Here is a 22,756-nt window from a genome sequence, read left to right on the forward strand (position 1 = left end):
CTTGCGCGGCATTCCCCTCTGCCCGGCTTCAAAACCCAAAACATCAAATGAAAGATGCATTTTTAAAAAAAAAAAAAAAAAAAAACCTCCAATCTTTACTTCCTCTCCGCCTCACCTTCCTGCAGGGCGTCTTTCATGATGGACGCCCCCTGAGGCGGCTCCTGGCTGCAGGCTGACCGGAAGAAAGGCTCGACCTGCCTGCAGGCCTCCTCGCCTGGGCTCAAGCCCTCCCACATCTCCCTGAAGAGCCGCACCTTCTCCTCCAGCAGAGACATAATCTCCGTATCTTTCTGCTTCAACATATCTGCCCGGCGGAAACAGACAAAGAGTGTTTGAAGGTGGAAGTGGGGGAGGAAAGAAAAAAAAGAAATAAAGCATTTTTCCTTTCACAAAGGAAGAACATCTGATGTGTCTCTCCTCACCTCTCATCTCTTTGGCTTTGCTCTCTAATTGTCTTTTGTCGTCTTCCGTCTCACTGGGGATCCCCTCGTCCTCGTCTTTCTCCCTGTGTGGACACGGAAAGTAAAAAAAAAAAAAAAAGATTAAAATCCGAAAAAGGTCACTTGTTTAATTATTATTTATTTAATGTGAAGGTGAAATTTCAGGTAAGACAATCAAATATAAGCAAACTCCCTGTTAAACGACACAAACACCCGTTAAAAACAGAAGTAAAACCCGCCGACTTCACCTCTGAGAAATTACTTAATAACTTCCTCTCATTTACGACATTTTCCAAACTTCTTTTCCTCCCACGGAGGATTTACAAAAAAAAAAAAAAAAAAAGCTCCAGCCTTATCTCGTGGAGAGCCCATTCATATGCATAACTCGGAGAGAAGACGGGCGCGCTCATCGAGTTTTGTTCTCATCTCCTGCCAATGGCTTGATTTCAGCTTTGTATTCCGACAGAAGTCGGGACCGGGAGGGGAGTGAGACGGAGTGCTAAATCTCTTCCTTCTTCTCCCCTCGTCCCTTCGCCCCCCAGCCCCCCAACCACTGGCTGCATTCGAATAATCCTCTGCTTATAAGAGAGCTTGCCCTCGCAGCCAATCCAGCATTAGATGGACCCGGAGTACATCCCATCCCCAGGTAGAGAGCAGCTAATCCTCCTGGCAGCACAGTGCTTTGTCCCAACTTTGCGTGCATTATCATGAAAAAAAGCACACAAAAAAAAAAAAACTGGAAAAAAGTCTCACCCTGGCTTTATACCGCAGAGCAGAGGGCAAACCTGAGCTTGTTCACAGCAGAGTTACAAGTAGAAGTATAAAGAGAAGATTAAGATATGTTTTGAGAAGAGAAAAATAAGCTTTAAATAGAAGTTGGATGGTGGGATACAATAAATAAATAAATAAATAAATAAATAAAAACAAGCCACAGCAGAAATCTAAATGAATCCCACTCACATGGACTGCATGGCGGTCTGGATGAGCTGCATCCAGGTGTTGCGCTCCTCCTTGGAGCTGGCCAGCACCTCCATCATCTCCGGCTTCTCGGTGCCCGCCGTGATGAGGAAGAGGCCGCGCTCCTTGTTGGCGACTTCCCGGACGATCAGCTTCTGGAGGGAGATGACCGTGGAGCGCTGGTCCTTTAGGGAGACAAGGGGGATGAGAAAAAGAGAAAAGGAAAAAAAAACAAACAAAAAAAAACAGGGAGGGTTTGATGAAGCCAGCGTGGGAGGAGAGTGGGGAAAAAAAAGGAAAGAAAGAAAGGAGGGAGTGGGAGGGTCAAGGGAGAGAGGATGGGAAAAACACCAAGGGAAGACAATAGGGGAGGGGGTTAATTATTTGTAAAGGAAAAACAAGTGAAGCAAAGAGGAAGGACAAAGGTCAAGAGTGTGTGTGTGTGTGTGTATATATATATATATATATATATATATATATATATATAGACACGTATATATAAATGATCAGTTCTTGTTTGAGGAAAATGAACATTGTTCTTTTTATTCTAAGAACTACTGACAACATGTCTCCAAAATTCCAAGCGAAAATTCTGTATTTATTTGCAGAAAATGAGAAATGGTCAAAATAGCGAAAAAGATGCAGCGCTTTCAGACCTCAAGTAATGCAAAGAAAAAGTTAGAAATAACAATACTAATGTTTTAACTCAGAAATCAATATTTGGTGGAATAACGAGGTTTTCAGTGGGTTCAGTGCAGTGGGCTCTTCATTGTTTCCAGAGCTGTCCGTAGATATATACATAGATAGATCAGATAGACACATAGAGTTAATGATGTTGAGTGTTCATTCTAATGCTTAATTGATTACTAAATTAGTTGACGATTATTTGAGTAATTGATTCATCACAATTAATCTGATTCATTGTTTAAGCTCTAGTGCATTGTAAAAAAATCTAAAAGCTGCGATTTACCACTGCTAACTTTACAAGTTGGTTGTTTAGTAGATAAAAAAATGCACTGTTCAAACACAGATGATCGAGTTAGTACTCGATGCTTCGAAGTCTAAAACCTCAGAGAATATTCCTCTGTTTGCAGAATCACGTAAAACCTTTTTGTGGGAAGACCTCCAGGATTCATTACCTTCACTCTTTGATTCTTATCAACTTTTTAAAACAGCTCCTCATTCTTCAGTCTGTACCTGAAACCCTGCTCTACTACCTGCTACTCATTCAGGATGTTTTCCTCTCAGCGCCATCATCACCCCCCCAACCCGACCCCAGCTCTCTCTAGCTTTACTGATGGATGCGATTATCCAGCTGCAGGCTCCGTCTCTGTTTTCATCCCTCTAATGTGCGACAGAAAAGCATGTGCCACGGCACGAAGCTGGGAGTCCTGTAAACACGGGACGAGCCCCAGCTGAAAACCCCGGATGATTTATCGCAGCTGGGTCAGGAGCCCGGAGCCGCATCGGCTTTATGAGGTTCAAGCTAGCGTGCGAGTGGGAGGCGGACGCTCCTTTACTCGCAAAAAACGGGGGCAGCTACTGCTAACAGCAAGAACACAGGATCTGATGTTTATTACTGGAGGGAGAGCGGGGAGAGGAGGGGAGAGAGAGAAGAAGAAAAAAAAGATGCAAGTAAGAACCTACCATCATGGCAAAGACGTATTTCTGGTCCTTCTCTTGAAGGAAGACCAAAACGTCCGATAGCAGGAGAGCTTGAACGTCTGGAAGACCAACAGGACATAAACCGATCACGTCTTGTTGGTGATGACAAAAAAAAAAAAAAGTACATGACTGTCTGAATGCTCACCTTTTAGTCTTCCCTGTGTGTTCTTCAGCTGCAGCGCTCCGTCGTGGATCAGCTTCCGCCTCAGCAGATCCTCCCTGGCGAAGAACTGGCCGCTTTTCAGAAACATCATGGACTTGCTGTCCATGCGGCTGTGGAACTCCTTCAGGCGCCGCTTCTTTTCGTGCTCGTTCACTTTGCTGTCCACGGCGGCGATCACCTCCTTCACCAACCGGATGGCCTCGCTCAGGTCGACGTAGTCCTCGTCCATGTCTGCGGAGGGGAGGCGGCCAACGTGTTCAGACCTCACTTCAGCTTTTAGTGGAATTTACAGTGATGCATCTTTGATGACTAAAAGTGTCATTATTTACGGATTAATGCAAAGTTGCATTAAAAGTCCGTTCAATTTAGCACATTATTCTGTAATAATGACACTTTGATGCGTCTTTGCATTCATTAAAAGTGTCATTTATTGACCGAATGTCACTTCATGAAAGCAGTCATAAACATTAAAGACTGATTCATGTTTATAACAGTGTTGTGTTTACGACAGCGTCATGTCAGTCTTTTGCTCACCCCTTCATATTAAGTGCTACTGAAAATCCCAACATAATTCGTTTCAATTTGAAAACAATATAAACACGTTAAACTGGTATAAATACTTTTGAAAGTGCCTGGTGTTATCTGCACTTTCACCTTACAGTTTGTGAAGTTGTTATATTTCTGCATAATGAGAAGTCAAAATAAATAAATAAAAATAAAAATCCAAAGTCGATATTTGCAACATCACGCGCCCTCCTTTGAGCTCATAGCTTTGGACACATTAAGTAACAACTTGACCTATATTTAGCAGATTTTGCTCCTGCTTTTTTTTTTGTGTACTTGTAGAGGGAAGCAAAGGGAAAAGAAAAATAATCTTTGAGGATACTCTGCTGCTTCTTTTCAATATATACAAGAGTTGTCAAAAAAAAAAAAAAAAAAAAAACGGAGTCTGCTTAAATCACCTTGGGGATTAAGTCGGAGCTCCACCATCCCACATGGAAGCGTAAAGAGGCTCCAGGGAAGGATTAGAGGGAATGTACACAGTAGGAGGCCGGCCGACGAGAACTCGTTTAAATCAGATAGAAATACGGTGTGAAATGTTTCGGCTCTTCAGAGTTCTGCTTGATCCACCACTCGAAAAACGGCGAACAAACAACTACTGCCTTTTTCCCCCTTGCAGAATAAATGGGCTCACATAAATCATATTTACAAAATAAAAAAAAATAAAAAAGCACCTTTCTGTTCGTTCCCTAAACCAGGTGACATACTGGTGTACAGTAAAAATACAGGAATGGTACAAAGTTTCTAACAATAACATTTATGACAATTCAGGCGAAGCTTGTGTGGAGATTAAATATCTATATTAATGTGCCTAAAAGAAACTTCATCACAAATATTTAGCATACCTGCTTTGACACGTCGTATCGACCTATTATTCAACCTTCCTGTAACCAGCATCGTTTCTCATCCATCATATCAAAATGAGTTGCTCATTTTGTTATGAGCAATTCACTTGCTCATAACAAAATGCATGATGGAAACAGTGATGGCAGCACCATTGATCATGATCACAACTTAAAAAAAACATAATTAAAGAAAAATCCACGTCATGACAAAAGCAAAACATATGCGAGATCCATCGATCAATTAATCAATTAAATGTGAAAATATGTATCTATTTGGATGAGGCTATTTAGTAAGCTTTGTCTTCTTCCTACTCATTTTTAAAACTGGAGATAAAAGTTTTGGTTTTATTTTTGTCATTTTCTTCTTAATTTATTTTTTTTTCTTTGACATTTTACTTGTTTCACATTTCAATTTTTCAGTTCTGATCAGTGGTTGGCAAATTAAATACTGAAAGTGTTGATGTCCATTTCATTACATGCATTAAAACTGTAGCCATCTTTGTGCCGTCAACCAACAGCGTCTATGCTAACGCATAAAAAATTGACGAAAATTAGCAATGCTTACGCTTTGACAAATTAAACATTTTCTCTTTTGAATCTGTTTTAAAATCCTTTAAGTGTTTTGATCTGAATCTCTCAGGAGGATTGTTGATCAGTGCATCTCTATATTTAAATCAGTGACTTTAGATCCTCCTCCTGTTTCACACACCAGTAAGAAATAACGTAACCAAGGTTAAACGAGGCTGACATGTGACCCACCTTTAGTGTGTGACAGCATTCTCTGGATCAGCACAGGGTACTTAGTGATCCGCTGGGTCACCAGCAGGATGCATTCTGGGATATCAAGCCTCCGCACAGTGTTGCTACTTCTCTTTTTCTGGGAGAAAACAAAGAACAAGAGGTGCTTTTAGAGAAGCGTGTCCACACAACTAGTGACAGGGCTTCACAAAAACAACAGAGATGGAGAGAGAGAGGCTGCAGATTAGCAGAGAGGTTCAAATGAAACGTATCGTCAGCCTGAAGACATGACGAGAAACAACTGCTGTGTAAAGCGTGTGAAGAAAACTCTCATTCTCACTTTGATGAAGGTTTTAAAGTTTTTGTTCTTGTTCATGAGGTCCTTGTAGACGTTGACGGCTTCGTTGTGGCGGCTGCAGAATTTCCCGTAAACCCTCTTCATACTTTCGCCGTTGGATTCCGAGAACTAAGAGCAGAGAGGGGATGAAAAATTGAATATGCAAAACTCACAGTGACATGGAAAAATAATAATGAAAAAAAAAAAAAAGGAATTGAAGCTTTAAACTTTCATTCAAGTCAGAGCAAAATGAGGTGTAAACCGTGGCTGCTCTGACCTGGCTGACCAGAATGTCTCCTATCCTGCTGATGACGAAGCCGCCCTCCGAACCTCCCCCCTCCAGCTGGCTCTCCCTCTTTCGGTCCAGGAGGCGCTGGAGGAGCTGTGAGTGGAGGTCCAGGAGGTCGTCCAGTGCCGGAAACATCTTCTCCACAGTGTGCTGGTCCAGCGGCACCTCCTTCTGCAGGCCTTTGCTGTACACCTCTGACATGATGCGCAATGTCCGGATGTGATGCATCTCGGTCTGCATCAGCTCTGTGCAAAGTAAAATGAGACATTCTTAATGAAGGAGCCTCCGCAGACCTACAGGCGTATGCAAACTGCAAACTGTACCGCTAGATTACTACAACAGAGTTGTAATTTCAATTGTACAGCGTGAATATGGTGAATAAAATGCTTTTCAAAAAACATTCAGTTTGGAATGACAGTCATGTCACGGACAGTCCAACAGCACCGTTTAAAAAATCCCAGAGGAACCCCTAATGTGTTTAGTCGTACCGTAGATGACGTCTTGTCTCTTGACCAGCTCTTTGTTCTGCTGCTGCAGGTACTGCTGCTCCACGCACAGACTCCATGAGTCTGCTTCAAACTCTTTGGCGTTCGCCTCAAACTCCCCCAGGAGCTGCGCGTCCATCATCTCTGTCCCTGAACGAGGAGCACAGCTTCCATTCACAACATTCCCCCTTCACTTCTTCTACTGATCGCGAACAAGACTAAAGTTTAAGTTATTCACACGTAATAATGAGGATTTTCCTTCCATTTAAGTCGATGTAAAACAAAAACAAAAAGAAAAAAACATTAACATTACTGTATTTTATGTGACAAATTCTAACACTGCCTCCTGATAAAATGCCAATATACTAGAAGTATGTTATAAAAAAACACAGTGATGGTCTCAATTCTTCAGATATTATCCAAACTAAAGAGCTTCAGGACGTTCAGAGCAAAGAAAAGGGGAACCCCTAGTCTTACCCCCACCCTGAACCTTGGTACTTAATTCAGGTGGTGGTTAACGTGTGCCAAAGATAAATGGGAAAAAGTTAGGGTAAGAACCCTAAGAAAAACTTCCTGCTGATCTCTACAACGTAAATAAATGTGACATGTTGTCTTGTTAACAGTTAACTGTGTTGTTTTAAGCCGGATTAAGTGGGACAAAATATAGTCCACATATCTGTTTTTTTTCACTAAAGCAGATAAGTTGCTTTAGTGAAAAAAAGTGACATAAAGACAAAAAAAAAAAAAAAAGTATGTAAGTCGCTTCTGACTACGAGATGCAAGACTAGACAAACTATGAAAAAAAGTGTGACTTCATAGTCCGGAAAATATGGTAATTTGAAGTACAGTTCAAACATTCAGCACCCCTCGCCTGAATCTGGTTTATGTCAAAATTTTGGGCTTAATTGTGCTTGTTTATTTCGGAAAGACTGGAAAGGGAGAAAAAAGGGTGTGTGTGTGTGCATGTGTGTGTGTTGACCTTCATCAGTGAGCGACTCCATGGATTCTGTGACCTGGTTGGTTCTGTTGAGTGAGTCTGTGGACTGAGAAAGGTAGCGCAGGCCTTTGATGGGTATGTCATCAAATGGGCTGAAAGGGGAAATGATCAAAGGTTAGAAAAAACAAAACAAAAAGTAGATCTGCGTCATCATTCTGCCTAAATGTGAACATTTCCTTCAGACGACGGACAGCGGCTCACCCTGCGATGTTGCTAATCGAGAGGCTCTTTGACAGATTGTTTCCAGGGAACGTCATGATGCTGGTGTGTCTCCGTGATCCTGGCATCATCAGGGGAAGATTGTCTTCGGGGCTCAAGATGGCTGACCTGGGACGGTCCCTCGTCCCACCAGCTGGAGGACAAACCGTCACAATCACAGTCAGACCCCGAAAAAACTGAAACAGAGTCTAACACGTCTAATCCTTTACCTGAAGCGGTTTTATAAAATCGGGCTAAAACTCATCGTTCACATCTTACTGCATCTTTGATCAGCGACGCTTTGTTTTTATAACGCGCATGCAGAAAGCACACTTCCTACTGCTGCAACGTTGCAGCGCACAGCTGTTAGAAAAAGAGGCAACCAACACACACACACAAAAATCTCAACTTTCTCGGTTAAGAGGTTCAAGAAGCGTGGGCGGTGACTCAGCCAATGCTGTTTACAAAGGAAGTAAACACACTCCTGTAAAATATCACTTTGCCGTCTAATGAGTCAACATAGTCCATCTTTAAACAAACTGCCTTGTTTAAAAGCTGACAGGTCAAGCATGTTCTTATTCTTAAGCAGCAATTCAGCACAAAAAATATTCAGTCGTAACAAATTAATTAGAATACTCGTGAAACGTCCATTTATTTCAGTAATTTTGTGCCTAAGTGAAACACTTGATATTCAATTCGTCTGATTTTAAAACATCCCAAAGGGAAATTAAACGTCGTCGTAACTTGTGTCATCCGAGAATCTACAGAGAGTCGCTGTGGATGGTGATGCTGCGGGCAGGAAGGATCTCTGGTAGCGGTCAGTCTTGCAGCGATTCTGAGGAAGCCTCTGACTAAAGACTTTTATTTGCGGTGTGGGACAGAGATGGTTTGAACTCCCTTCTCTCTCTGCATCCATGAAGCCTCCCTTTTCAACTGCTCAGGGATTTAGGGTCAAAGTTCAGGTATTATGTGAGCTTCTTAGATGCTAATCAGCTGATCTCAGTTGGGAAAACAATACTTGGCTGCCATGGTTACGCATCATAATTGTCTGAAAGTTAAATCAGACCAACAAAAATAAATCCATTTCCATACAGAAATGTAGACCTAATGAAGAATGCGTTTGAAATGTTATTTTCAAAAGGTACTTTCAATCTGTTGAATGAGCCTCTTTTGAAGTTTATTCTAATATATTGCGTAAAACTGTATATCATCAAGTTTGTCTCAGATTTAGCAATTTTGCAAAGAACTGACACAAATTTCAGCCAAGATGAGCAAAGGAGACATAAACATGTCTGAAAAAGACATCAGGTGGTGGTCCTACTGGTATTGACTTGTTGTATCAGAACAAACAATAAACTTTTCTGACTTTCTTTTTCTGCACGAGAATATTTTAAAAGCAATTATTTTCCTTCTACTTCACGAATCTGCACTACTTTGTACTGACAGAAACCCCCCACACCCAAAAAAAAAAAACAGAGAAGTTTTAGGTTGTAATGTGACAAAATGTTGACGACTAATTCAGACTTTTGGTGTCATAAAATATGGACAGAATATTATGAGCTGAAGCTCAGAAGCCTCAGCTGATCTGCAGGTCACCGTGGCTCATCTCTGCGTTTTCAACCTCAATGCAACACAACAAAGTCCAACAGCAAACCTTTGTCTCACTTAAAAGAAAGCCAAATTCACCTATTTGGAAATATTTCAAGTCATAAAAAGACATGATAATAATAATCAATAAAAACAAAACAAAAAAACATTAAATTATAACATGGTTGTTTTCTAACAGTGGGTGCATAATTGTTGAATTAATAATGCACAGAAGAAATATCGGATTAGATTTTGTTTTACATTTTTGCACAAATACTTTGATATTTACTATTATTTACCAGGTGGGAGTTTTATATCCATGGTGCCCATTCATAATGCTGATGCATAAGAAAACATACATTCAATATAGCAAAAATGAATGCGAAAGAAAAATCTGAAGAAAAAATTTCCCAGAAATGTGTGCAAAGCTCATATCCTGCTTTTGTGGAAGTCTATCAGAAGCATCCGAAGCGCAGTGCAGACAAAACAGCTAAACGAAAGTGCTAAAGCTCACTTCTGCTATTACGTTATTTCCCTTTATTGGAAACGTATAGGATTCTCCGCCAACTTTGCACTGTGCAAAAAAAAAAAAAAAAAAAAAAAAAAAAAAAAAACCCATAACTGACGGCGATGATTATTCATTCAAGTCCAGTTTAGTTTGACACTCACCTTTGTTCCTCATTGTGACGCCAGGAACAGAGCATGGTGCGCTGGAATCTGGCACTGTAAACTGCTGTTTGGGCAACTAAACAGAGAAACGGGGGATAAAAGCATGGAAACGAAAGGGAAAAAGAAGAAAAAAAATCGATTTTGGCTGCAGGACAACACAATGCTACAGGGTCAGTGGAGGAGAACCGGCAGGGGAAAAAAAAGTTTTACCTTCATCTTCACGTTGGCACAAACAGGCATGCTGTCCCTGCAGCCCTTGTGGACGGATGCATTACAGTCTGGAAAGAAAAGCAACATAGTGAGCTTGGTGATTGTGTGTGTGTGCATGTGTGTGTAGGGAAGAGGGGGCGGGGGGGAAATGGGAGCAAGAAATTCTGACTGGTGTTCACAGTCAGCCAGGAAACTCCACCAGCCCGCTAATGAAAGCCAGACTGGAGCGGTGTGTGTGATGCAACTGAGGGGCAATACTGCTCTTGGAAAAAGAAAGAAAAAAAAAAGGATGGGCTTTGACGCACACACATGTATACTGCACTGCATGGGAAAATCTCAATTATGTAAACATTCCCATATCCATCATTTAGTCACAAAAGTCATAATTCATGGCTGCTAAAATAAGCCCTGCCAGCGTAACCTGAACCAGTTCAGTCACTTTTGCCTGTGTTCTTGGGGAACTCGTGCGAGGTTCTGATTGGTTCGCCAGTCCTGCTAATTTTCACACCGAAGCATTTCCACTGAAGACTTCATCAGAGGTGTTGCGCAACTTAACCCCACACCCCCGCCGGAGCATCGTCATCCTCGCGGGGCGCATGCAACGTTTCCGCTCTGAGGATTACATCAGTAAACAAATGCTCTCACTGAGGGTGAGAAGATAATAAAGACGTGAATGTAAAAGAAAGGCAACGACGCCATCAGTGGCTGGTTCCGATTGTTCCTTTTCTAACTTACAACATTATTGGGTGTTTTTTTTGTTTTGTTTTGTTTTTTCATGTGGACGTCTAAGCAGATCCAGAAAACAGGAGACAAAGAAACACTGTATTTGTCTGCTGGATGGAAACCAGCCAGACATCTGCGAGTATAAACCTCCTGAAAAAAATCTGCCTCACAAGGCTCTGCAGCAGACTGCATGCAAAACAAAAAGGGCTGTTTCTTGTCAGCTGAGTATCTGAGGCAGAATGTGACCATTCAGAAGATGGCTGTAATCCATCGCAGAGCTCGTTTCTCCTTTTGAGCTTTTTTGCTTTCCCTCCCCCCTCCCCTCTTGTGCAATAAGCTACATCCTCTTCTGGTTCTCCAGTGAAAAGCAAAATTAAAAATGGCTTTGTTTTCTGTGCCGACACCCTGATGGGGCCGATTATGAAGTAGTCCTCCAGGAGACGAGTGTGCAGCTACAGCAGCGATTTGGCAAAGCACAACAATGAGATGCAAGAAGGATGCTAAGAATGGCCACCGTAAGACAAACGGAGCAACATGTTACTCACGCTGATAGCTTTGCCCAGTGATACAAACACAGATAGCAATAGCGTCGTTATATCAGTCGTTTGGCGTTGTGGGCAGGATTTAATGACGAGGACCGGCTCACTGTTCGGCTGGTTTTTTCTACTGCACATTTAATGATGGTACATTGCAGATAGCTAAGTAGGGGGCAACAGCAACTAACTAGTTGCTGATTTCATTTAAAAAATCAGTTATGATAAACTGAGCTGCACTGATCATATGTTGCCATCAAGAGTTTGTGTATCTACAGTCAATGAACAAGGGAATTCTCACCCCTCTTTTCTGTCCACACCTGCTTTAAATCTGAAATATTTGAGCGTTTTCAGGCATTAAATGCCTGAAAAAGTGTAAGTGACATCTTGATGGATGTGCATCAAGATGTCACTTACACTCAAGTTTGACTTTGACTAGACCACTCCAACTTTTTCCACTTTGAACTGAAGCACTATATGTCCATAACTTTTGTCTGATTTTTGAAACAAAATTCAGTTGCGGACTGGGAATAGTGGGACTTCTTAGTGTTGAAACAGTTAATTCAGAAAATAGAATCTGATTCCTGAATAGATCAAAGATTTCCAGCAATAAACAGCACAAGACTGACATCACAAAAAAAACAAAAAAAAAAAAACAAAAAAACATCACGTCATTAAATCAGCAAAACAGACAGAAAAGGTACTTACATGTACAACAGAATGCCTCTTTGCCATTAAAAGCTTTATTGCACTGGGAGCACTGGAGGAACTGGTTTGAGCTGACAGGCGTGAAAATGTGTCCGTTCACGGCCTTCTTGTCCTTCTCCTTGCTTTCTTTGTCTTTGTCCCTTTTGTCTCTGTCTTTTTCCTGAGGGAGGAAAGTTGCTGGAGTTATTAACGTGACTCATCTCTGACTTCGCTTCCACAATTAACTGGGAACACTTTCACCGGCAAATTGGAAATTTGAGGGAAGAATGAGACTCCGAGTGAAGCCTGGGTTGCTCTCGGAGAGGACTCGCGCGCCAGACGCTGACAAAATGTTTCACTGGTTGGTCGGTGGCTTATGTTAAATTTCAATCTAAACCCCACGGAGCAACATGATTGCTCTGATGTGCTTCCCAGCAGGGGGGGAGGCAGGCAGAGGGAGGATGGATATTAAGTGATGCAATTTTTATGTAGTCAACAAAGTGTCTTATTAAAGAACTTTTAAAATAACTCTTTTTTTTGTAAATTGTTTCTATACGTCAGTGTTTAATATCTAGGAAATGTAAATACACAACTATGACTATTGTTATAGACAATTTTTATTTTTTATTTTGGTCATCATTTAGGGTTAGATAAATAATAGAAAAGTCATATTTATATATCGTTGCAAAAGAGCTCGCACGTTTTCACCTTTTGTCATGGTATAACCGCTAAAAGTGGCTAAAAATTTTAAAGAGGAAGGAAAATCAATTCCAATAAACATCTGTATAGTCCAGTGGTCCATTCAGAGCTGCAAGTCCAATGGGCTGTGTCGTCTGCAGTGGGTCTGTCGCAATAAGCAATAAATCAATTAATCGCATGACGAATTAAAATGAGCTCACACATTTCCATTTGCGTGATTTATCGGGTTTTTTTTCTTCTCTTATCTCTTTCTACCAAAAACTGAATGAAAAACGTCTCGAGTCTGGTGACTTGATCTTAACGAGCTCTTATTTTGAAGGACAATTTTATCTGCATGTGTCGTTTCTGTTGTTTTGCTTATTTATTTGGAATATTTAAAATTTCTTCTTATATGCCAATTAGAAATGAAAGTGTATTGATCATTGAGAAAGCCATCACCATCATTTTACTTGAAAATGGTCTCAAAAACAACGATATCATGGTTTATCGCAATAACTTCTGGGACAATTCATCGTCCAGCAAAAGTTTGTTATGGTGGCAGGCCGAGAGATGATCACAAAATGGTACCAAAACAAAACAAAACAAAAAAAATAACAAAAAGTGAAAGAGTGAACAAGGAGGAGACGGATCCATTGGATTTGAGGAGCTTTGATGTAGCCTCCCAGACATCTCTGACCTTCTCCACAACAGGGTTGCCTCTTTCTGCTGCTCCCCTCCGCTGATGGACAAGCTCATCCTCAAGCAGCCCCATTCACACACACACGCGCACACACACCGAAACTGAATCACAATCCCATAAAGTGATGCAGAAAAGAACAGAGCCTTCATTCTTTTGGATTTGCATCACAGAGTCTCCACCCAAACCCAGAGGAAATGGGGAAAATGGAGTTTTCCAGCTCGTTTTTAATGGGCCAGCCCTGAGGCCTCTTTCTCGGTTTGCGAGGACCACAGAGCTCCGACGTAGCCGGGCTAATTTTCGCTCGGTTTTTAAAGATGCCAGAGAGGCTAAATGAGCCACGGCGTGTTTCGGAGCCGTTGCAACACAACTGTCTTCAAGTCTCACTTTCTGCAACAACAACTGTCAGATCGGAACTAAAACGCTCTCTCAGATTTCCATGACTTCCAAAAACGGTAGCTTTCAAGCATTTGGAAACCCCTTTTTGATGAGAAAATTCACACAAAAAAATCTATTTGCTGAAGCAGAGAAATCTAATAAAAAAAGAGAGGGAATGCGAGAAGTTTTTTGGCTACAAGAAACCTCCTCAGGATACATAACAGCCTGTGACGTCTACAGCACAGATTGAAAACAAAGAGACATTCTAGTGTAAGAAAGTCTAACAGACTATGACTTCACTGGAAAATAAAGACGAAAAGACAAGCCGCCACAGAACAGAACTCTTTAAACATGATCTTCTGACAACCACTAAGCTTTCTCTCTCTCTCTTTTTTTTTCTTTTACTGCGATGTGACTGGAAAAGCAGAGCGGTCCTCTCAGCCTACCTCCAGGCAACCTTTCCTTCTCAGCGAGAAGCCGCGGCTCCCCGAGAACCTCCCGTACAACATCCCTGGTCTGCGGCCCGAGGGGCACAGTCTACAGCCGGCAGAGCCGAGGCTCCATCAGGAACTTGGGCAAAGAGGAAGTGACTGCCGCGCAGCAGGAGGTGCTATTTCTGCAAAACGAGCCGTCAGTGCGGAGCGGACGCTGTTGCAGACTGCAGCGACTACATCCTCTTCCACCGACGTTCTCACTTTCGGTGTTCGTGCAGAAGAGCAGAGCCGAGAGAGGCTCTAAGGGTTTTAAACCTGGTAAAGACTGACCGCAACTCAACGGGGTTTGGCAGAATCGTCACAATAATCGTCACAACAGCACCGAGTTGAAACGAAATTAAAGTACAATTTTGGTTTGTGGATGATTTGTTTTCATCCCAACCACAGGCTGAGGCGGCACCTTTTGGGGTCCTGTCACTTTAACAGCAAAATGCAATTGAGAGGTTGGAAAACATTACAGCAAGTTTTTGTCTTCCTGTTTTACTTCCTGTTCACCCGTCGGCGTCTCGGTACATGGGGGAGCGGGCGGCTTTACAGAAACACGGAGGCAGAGATTGCTAAAAACTCTCTGGTTTTCCTGTTGTGAAAAAAATAAAACCAATCTGATCGGAGTTCATCAGAACGCCACATCCGAACCCGCGGGTGACGTCAGCGCCGCCGAGATACGGGTAATAGGAATTGTGTGGGTTAGAATTATTTATAATTGAATCATTTTCAAATTTGTGCATTGTAAGAGGCAGGAAAGCCCACTTCCTGTTGAGGATATGAACGCTTTGCTGATAATTCTCATTCTGTGTAACAAGGACACACCATGAGGTCATCCATGGTTTGTCATCCCTCCTATGTGATTCAATGAGAGCCATGTGAGAAATGATGACAGAAGCAGGACAAATGCATCAAAACATATTTGATCCCCCCTCCCCCCCAACAAAAAAAATAAGATTACTGATTAGAAAATATTAAAACGTGTCAATAAATATCATTTGATTTCCTCAAAAACATTCCACAGTTTGAGAAACATTCCCAAAATCTTAATTTTTTTTCTGTGATGTTTACAATTTCCAGATTTAATGAATTATTTTCCGTTTTCTAAATAGACCAAAACAAAGTACTGCATATTTGTGAAGAGGAAGCGAATGGTTATCAACTTTGTTTTTTGTTATTTTGGTTTGTTACAAACAAAAATCTGAAAAGTGTGTCAAGAAAATGTATTCAATCCTCCGGGGTCAAAGAATTTTTATACATATTTTTTACATCTGTGGAGACAGAAGTTGACAAGTTGTGTCCTACTTTGTGTCTTTCCATCACATAAAATCCCAATAAAATACAGTTCAGTTTATGACTGTGGTGTGACTAAAATGCTACTCATCATGCCTTGGAAAGTTATTTCTCCCCAAGGCAAAAGAAAGGTAACCCAGAGCTCATCTCCATTCAGAGACTTGTATATTCGGGACCACAAAATGAATAGTGAACTCCAAAAGCAGCGCCTGCTGGGGAAGTGTGAACAGGAGGAAGTTACAAGCCCTGAAGCGCGACACGTAACCACCAGCTGTTCAGAAGAGGAAGCAGATCCCTGGGTGAATGTGGACGCACCGCAGCGGAGCCTGAAAAGCAACCTGCTGCTCCCTCGCTCTCTGCTTAAAAGGGATGTTTATGTGAAGAGGTGGCTACGGTCTACCCAAACACACACACTAAAAATAGGTCATCCACACGCGGCGAGGCAGTCATTTCGCTTACCCGCGTCTTTTTGTACATCTTGTTCTTGAGGTAGCTGAAGGTCCGGCTGACTTTGGTCGTGTTCCTGCCCTCCATGTCGCTCCGCAAAGGCCCCGGCTCTTCCTCCGATATACTGAAATGCAGGCCAGCGTTACTTTGCAGCCTGCGCAACATGCCGGCTCACACATTCACTCAAGACGCGTCTTTACAACGCCATAAAGGTCCAGCCGGCCGCTTCTCCTCGACTCCTCTTTACGGGAACCATAAAGGCCGTCGTGGGTGTAGACGAAAAATTAAAAAATAAAACCAAAAGAAGGATTTGTTCATAATGTGTGTGAACTAACCTGTAAGCTACCGACCCGGAGGGGTGGGAAAACAACCTCAAGCCTGGAAGGAGAAAAGGCAGCAAGTGAGGAGCAGAACTTTTTTATTCATTATTTGAAATTATTATATTTTTTTTGTCATGTCGGGTGGTAAAAAGGTGAGCAGGACAGAGCAGGATTGACCTTTTGTTGAGTATACTGGCTCACTAGTAAAACATTTTATATTCACTGGAGCTGAAGGTTGTCAGGTCAAGTCCTGGCTGCGAGGATTTGGCCGGGACACGGACCGAGCTACTTCTAATGCTTGAAAGTGAGCTGCTTAGCCCTGAGGAACCCCCTGCAGAGCGAGGGCAACGCGCTAATGGAGAGGCCGAGGCCGAGAGCTGCAGGCAGTCTGCCTTTCAGTTCAGCGACACTCGGTCCCAAAGGGCCGTCGGCTCCAAAAAGTCTCCGGCTGCTTGAGAGGAGCGGCTTCAAAAATGCATTTGAAACACTTTAAATATTGAAGATTCATTGTTGACGGTTCAGATCGTCACACAGGGTTCCAGCCGTCTGCAGTTTTACTAAATTTGTCGCCGCTGTTGAAAACTTGCAGTCTGGAAAAATGTCCACTTTTTATTGCAGTGGTGTAATTTCACAAACTTTTCATTTGACATTTATTCAATGTTGTAAAAAAAAAAACATGTTAAGAATTAACATCTGAAAAGCTGTTATTTTGCATTAACCACGATTTGACGATTCAGAAAAATAAATCTGCTTAATAAAACAACGTATGTCATGTATGTCAATATATATATGTCTGTATATGAAGAAATCCATGCAATTGCAAACGGCTTTAAGTCAATTATTCCAGTCATTTTTAAATGAGGAACATTCAGCTTCTCTCAAAAATAAACATTCTTCTCAGTTTTGTGAAGTGCGTGAAAACCCACAAAGGACAATGTAAGCAAAATGAAACAGAAAACAGCAACAGAAAGAGAGTAGAGGAGAGAGGTGAAGGTTTGGTCTGAAGAAGACAGGCCCACATGTATCCTCAGATAACCTGCAGCACCTCTGACGGTGCTTTTCCTCTTCTATCTCGTGATATTGCTCCAGTTTCTTTTTTTTTTGTTTTTCTCAGAAAAAAGACGACACCAAAGGCCAATTCACGGAAAGGTCATGCTGCCACTGTCTGCATGTGACAGAAGCAGCCGAGGTCCAATTCAACACGGCCAAACAGAATTTATCAGCATAATGAATTCAGCACACAGTTCACAAAGGAGCAGGTTTGCTTTTCTTCCTCCTCCCTTCAAGGATCGATCAGTAGATTTATATGAGTAGTAATTAGTATTCTCCTTTTGACTGATGGTTGGTGCTGCAGCTCAATCAGCTGCCATGTTGCCTTCAGCATTGTTTTAGAGGAGCCAATCCTACACTGGACAGGAAAATGATGAAAACCCAGAGGACTGAACTCAGGTTTATATTAAAATTGTTTTTTTTTGTTTGTTTGTTTTTTTCAGCCTCTCTTAATGCCAGACAGTTTTATGACTCCTTTAGAAAGGAGAAGCCTCCCTCACCCCACACCTGCACAGGTGGGAACAGCAGTTTTAATCATGGTTCATTACACTCGGGTGTAGCCAGCGTTTGAACAGAGAGGAGGAGGCGGGTTTCTAGAGCTCTACTGGGAACCGCGACTGCTGTGGGTTTAAAAAAAATCTAGTTTCTACTACAGCCACCTTTGCCGTCTGGTACTCACTCGAGTCATCCGCCTCCTCCTCTTCATCGTCACTTGACGAAGAGTCCCCGTAAATGAACTGAGTCTTAGATTTGGTGAGGATGGGGGACAGGTTGAAAGAGAAGGAAATGCGCCTCTTGCGTCTCAGGCGTCCCACCGCTGGGAGGCGCAGGGGCGGCAGCAACGAGGGAGGAACCACAACAAGCACTCGTCATTTGCTCAAAGCGTGTAACTGTGGTACCGCTAATAAGTCGGTGTATTCTTGGTGGTTCTTATTTCAGGAATACACCCAAGTGTTGGTAAACTAGATATGAAGTCAATTTTGGTTCGTTTCTAAGTAAAGTGTCTCGTCTCCTGGGTTTTTCTCCTACGCCTTTTTCACCTTACATCCACAAAATTTTATATATTTTTTGGGGGACTTGACAGCTGAAACTGAACCCTGACAACAAAATTTGGGTCATGCAGATATACCAAAACTATTTCTACTTGCTAAATGCCAGAAGCAAAATGTTTACACACATTCCCTCAGTATTTGGTAGCGTTGTCTTTGAACTGTATCTTTGCACTGGTTTGATGGCCACACCAAAACATTGACTTTGTCGTCTTTAAGCCACTTTGGCTTTACAGCTTAAGGTTGTTGTCCATTTGGAAGACCCATTTATGCCAAAGTTTTACTGCCTGGTTTATGTCTTTAGATGTTGCCACAGGTGTGCCTCTAATTAACGCAAATGTGTCAGCCAACATATCAGAAGTTTCCAACGTCATGACATCATCTTCTGGGCTTTCCCTCGTTGTTTCAGGGGATTTATTCTGAATGTAAACTTCTAATTTTGAAGACATTAATAAATACATCTGAGACATATTTTGCCCTTAATAGTGTGGCATTTAGCAAATGGAAATAATTTTGGTAAGTCTAAGTGACCTAAAACCAGAGACGTTTGGTCTGATTGAACTTTGTTCAGCTTGAAAAAAATGTGTATATCTGTATATGTAAATCCTGTGTTTCCACTGTATGCCAGTATTAAGTCAGCTTCACTCTAACATCTAAATAAAATGCAGGCCAACCAAACTGTGAAAAAAAGTCTGTCACATCCTAAATGCAACACAACATATCCACTGTGAAATATGGCGGCAGCAGCATGATGCTGTGGTCGAGACCTAAATTCAATTATAAATGCATGAAAGGACTTGAAATGTTCAGTTTATGGTCAATCTTCATCCACGATGGCTGAATTTAATATTAACTGGCAGAAATTCATGTCAGAGTTGATGAACACAAACAAATAGATACTTTTATTTGTAAAACATCTAAACTTGTATCATGTCTCCTGCCACTTCAGTTGTGTTCTACTTCGTGTTGATCTACTAAATAAAAGTTTGCAGTTTTAAACAGAGAAAATGTGGGCAAGTCTTAGGGTCCGTGATATAGGAAGTGATTTTCAAAACAAAATACTTAGTGATTTAAAGACACAGGGTGTCACACTGTCTTTAAATGATGAAAATACAAAGAAAAAAGAAATCAACCTATAGAAAGAAAAGAGGCTGAAAATTTAAAGAAAGGCCAAAGAAATCATAACTCAAGTGTGAACCCAACGTGAGGAGAAACACTCACCATCACTGTCTTTATGGCTGATGGTGACCATGGAAACAGACTTGGTGAGTGGAAGGGTCATGGAGGGACAGCTGTTCCTCAGCGGCCGATACCGCCGCAATTTCTGCGTCGTGAAATACAAAGTGTCCATCAGAACGGCGGCGCGACAATGTCAGAGAGGATGCAAACAGAGGCAGGTAAACTGGAAACAGGAACAATAAACTAAAAGGGGAAACTCGATGTTTGATTTGTGGTGGTTATGTTCATGATTTGCTTAAAAGTCACTAAGTGAGGAGGAATCAAACAACCAGAGGACAATGACGATGAGTAGTTCTCACTAATACCCAAAGTGACGTTTCCCCGCCTTGTTTAGAAAATCTTTATCTGTTCCGATGAATTTCATGAAGTTTGTATTACAAAAGTCTGAGTCAGGAGTGTCCAAACATTTTGTCGCATAAGTAAAAATCATCAGGTCAAAAGACAAAAGAAAAGGCTAAAAAGGAAGCAAAAAAAGTTACCTTTTCTAACCTACTCAATAATCAACTAAGTAGCAATAGTTTAAATGAGTAAAGTAGGATATAAATTAGTGTAGATCCAAAATGTCCACCAGCACAGCTCACTTAAACACACCGATAACTTCACAAGTTTGGTCACACATGTAAAAATAACACAATTAGGAGAAGAACACCCAATATAGAATAATTAATAAAGAAACTTAAATGGACTAAAAAAAATAAGTTAGTTTGGTGAAATAAATGAACTGCAACAAATCTTCTTTCAAATGGTTCAGAAAGTGTAATTAAAAATTCTAAATTTAATGTAAAATAAATAATAAAACGGCGTCACTCAGAGCACAGAGCATAGAATTAGGATGAATAGATCTCCCCTTAAGGGACATGTGTCATCAATACCCCATCTAGAATTGTTTTCAACATTGCGACTGATCCAGATATAAAGATCGGATCGCTGCATCTCTAGAACATAATGACGCATTTTGTTGTCAGTTTTGAGTAATAAAAAAATCTGATTTAGGTCACTTTTACTGAGAAGTATGTAGCAGAGTTTGATAAATTCATTAAAAGCATCAAAGCCTGTTGGATAGAAGTGCTTTGTGCAGTAGCCAAAACTTTGTATTAACACTTTCTTTCAATAAAAAGTTGAACTGGGAGTTGTGGGCCACACAGAATCAGTCCAGGTGCTGCAGTTTGGACACCATTATGCAAGTCATGTGTGTATGCATGTGTGTGTGTTTCTGCACCAACCTGTTCCTGCAGCCTGCTGTCCTCCTCCCGCTCCTCCTGCTCTTCCGTCAGAGACACCAGGGAGCCCCTGTCGTCGCTGTTGTGCCGGGGCATCCTGGAGCGCTCCAGGTCGCGGGGCTCCTGGATGGTGGAGCCCCTTAGCTCTTCCTGGATCCCACTGAGCCCTTCTAAGCTGTAGCTGCACAGAAATACACGAAACCCGACATGTAAACACACTCCTCCAGGTCTCACCGAACTATTCATCAGGTCTTTCTGGAGATGTACAATTCCTGCAGCACACTGAAATGAATGCATGCACCTGTTGTCTCACACACACACACACACACACACACACACACACACACACACATATACACAAAGCTGGGTTCTGCACAGTGTTTAGTCAGCTGAGTTATCGCCGGCCTCTGGGGCAGATTTACAGGCGAAGCAGCTGCAAATGACTTCCAACATTGGCATCGGCACGGAGGGCTCCGCAGCTGTGATTTACAACCCCAATTACATCGATCTATGACTGCGAATGAGAGGCCCTGAAAAAAAAATCCAATGCAATGATTATGGGGAGGAAAACTACAGCTACATTTCAGAATGAGCTATGCTAGCAAGCTGCGGCTCAGTCTGCTTCAGTAAATCTCTCTCTCTCTCCCCTTTTCCTCCAGCCTCTCTGGTGGCAGTGTGGGCTCCACGGTATCCAGCAAATCACCTGACCCGACACTTTCAAGCATCACTAACCGAGGGCTGGACTGAAAGAATCATCATCGGCAACCGGCCCCGGTAATCCTCGGGGTCAGGGAGGCGGACGGCTACATCTGTCACGTTAAAACCTCCGTCCTGACTCAGGATACTCACCCCTACAGACCCAGAAGTTCCTTCATCCTGAACAACACCTGCAGACTCTGCTGTGGCAGTAGGAACTGACAAAGCTGAAGTTGCACACAAAGGAAAACACGCCCATAACAACGGCTCATGCAAATCAAGTCGGTTGTAAAAGCGCATCATTTAAAAGCGGTCGTGTGTTCCGAGCCGACTCAGAGTAACGGATGAGATGTTAGAAGTTTTTTTTTTTTGGGTGTTGGAAGGTTGGAGGGGACAACGAGGAAGTGGGAAGTGGAAAAACAAAAACAATTTTAAAAATGGCACGTGGAGTTTACAGCATAATCAGACAAGAGGAGACTATTTCTGATTGGCTGGACTGAATGTTAAAGTCGCATGTTGTAAGCGCCGTCTTTGAGGAGGCATGCAAAAAGACATATACACACACATTAGGGTTGAAACGATTAATCAGATTAATTGCGAATAACCGATTATTGAAATAATCGTCAACTGAGTAATTGATTAGTAGTTATCTGGAGTGTTCAGACTTTTAAAAAAAAGCTAATTTGCTGAAAGAACACCACGCTCAAAGCAGTAAATAAGACACATTTATATTAAAAAAATATATATGCATTTGGAATTTAAGACTTAAAAAAAAGCCTTCGTATGTAAACATGTTCTACCCAGAACTCCTGAAGCAGGATAGTTTTAACTTCATCTGGCTAGAATTCTGTTAGAAAAACATCTATTAAGCACCTTTTATCCCCACTGTTAGGTCAAGCCGAACAGGCTGAACTTTTCACATGTTGATGTTAGAAGCATTATTTTTAGCTGCAGATGCTTCCTTTGCTACAAATGATCAAGCGTTCACTACCGGAATGCGATCTTATTGCATTTTGGGCAATAAAATGTTTATTTTCTTACTTTAAGAAGGAATTTCTATGTTTATTAGCATCATTTAATGTATTTCTAGTATTGTTTTAGTGGTTATATGAAAAATTAGCAAAAT

The 22,756-nt window shown here is 41.7% G+C and overlaps 1 protein-coding gene across 3 annotated transcripts in view; it reads right to left on the reverse strand.

Moving 5' to 3' along the window:
- The window catches only part of akap13 (A-kinase anchoring protein 13), a 43,333-nt gene extending 21,428 nt beyond the window's left edge, over positions 1-21,905 (reverse strand). For 2 of the 3 annotated variants that reach the window (XM_015061313.1, XM_015061312.1), the window contains exons 1-20: positions 21,784-21,905; positions 20,938-21,115; positions 19,697-19,799; positions 18,106-18,243; positions 16,392-16,434; positions 16,069-16,180; positions 12,106-12,265; positions 10,142-10,209; positions 9,932-10,007; positions 7,679-7,829; positions 7,460-7,569; positions 6,484-6,630; positions 5,984-6,240; positions 5,710-5,835; positions 5,391-5,508; positions 3,208-3,456; positions 3,045-3,121; positions 1,401-1,582; positions 423-505; positions 116-304 (exon numbers count right to left, since the gene is read on the reverse strand). In XM_015061313.1, the coding sequence (XP_014916799.1) occupies positions 116-304; positions 423-505; positions 1,401-1,582; positions 3,045-3,121; positions 3,208-3,456; positions 5,391-5,508; positions 5,710-5,835; positions 5,984-6,240; positions 6,484-6,630; positions 7,460-7,569; positions 7,679-7,829; positions 9,932-10,007; positions 10,142-10,209; positions 12,106-12,265; positions 16,069-16,180; positions 16,392-16,434; positions 18,106-18,243; positions 19,697-19,799; positions 20,938-21,030 (2,482 nt within the window). In that variant the 5' untranslated portion in view covers positions 21,031-21,115; positions 21,784-21,905. The remainder of the gene's footprint in view (positions 1-115; positions 305-422; positions 506-1,400; positions 1,583-3,044; positions 3,122-3,207; positions 3,457-5,390; positions 5,509-5,709; positions 5,836-5,983; positions 6,241-6,483; positions 6,631-7,459; positions 7,570-7,678; positions 7,830-9,931; positions 10,008-10,141; positions 10,210-12,105; positions 12,266-16,068; positions 16,181-16,391; positions 16,435-18,105; positions 18,244-19,696; positions 19,800-20,937; positions 21,116-21,783) is intronic. The other variant, XM_015061314.1, reaches the window with a different exon arrangement.
- Between the last annotated feature and the right edge of the window lie 851 nt (positions 21,906-22,756).

The sequence above is a fragment of the Poecilia latipinna genome, unplaced genomic scaffold, assembly GCF_001443285.1.
Source record: "Poecilia latipinna isolate Pla-1442-1.1 unplaced genomic scaffold, P_latipinna-1.0 Scaffold1799, whole genome shotgun sequence".
Lineage (NCBI taxonomy): Eukaryota > Metazoa > Chordata > Actinopteri > Cyprinodontiformes > Poeciliidae > Poecilia > Poecilia latipinna.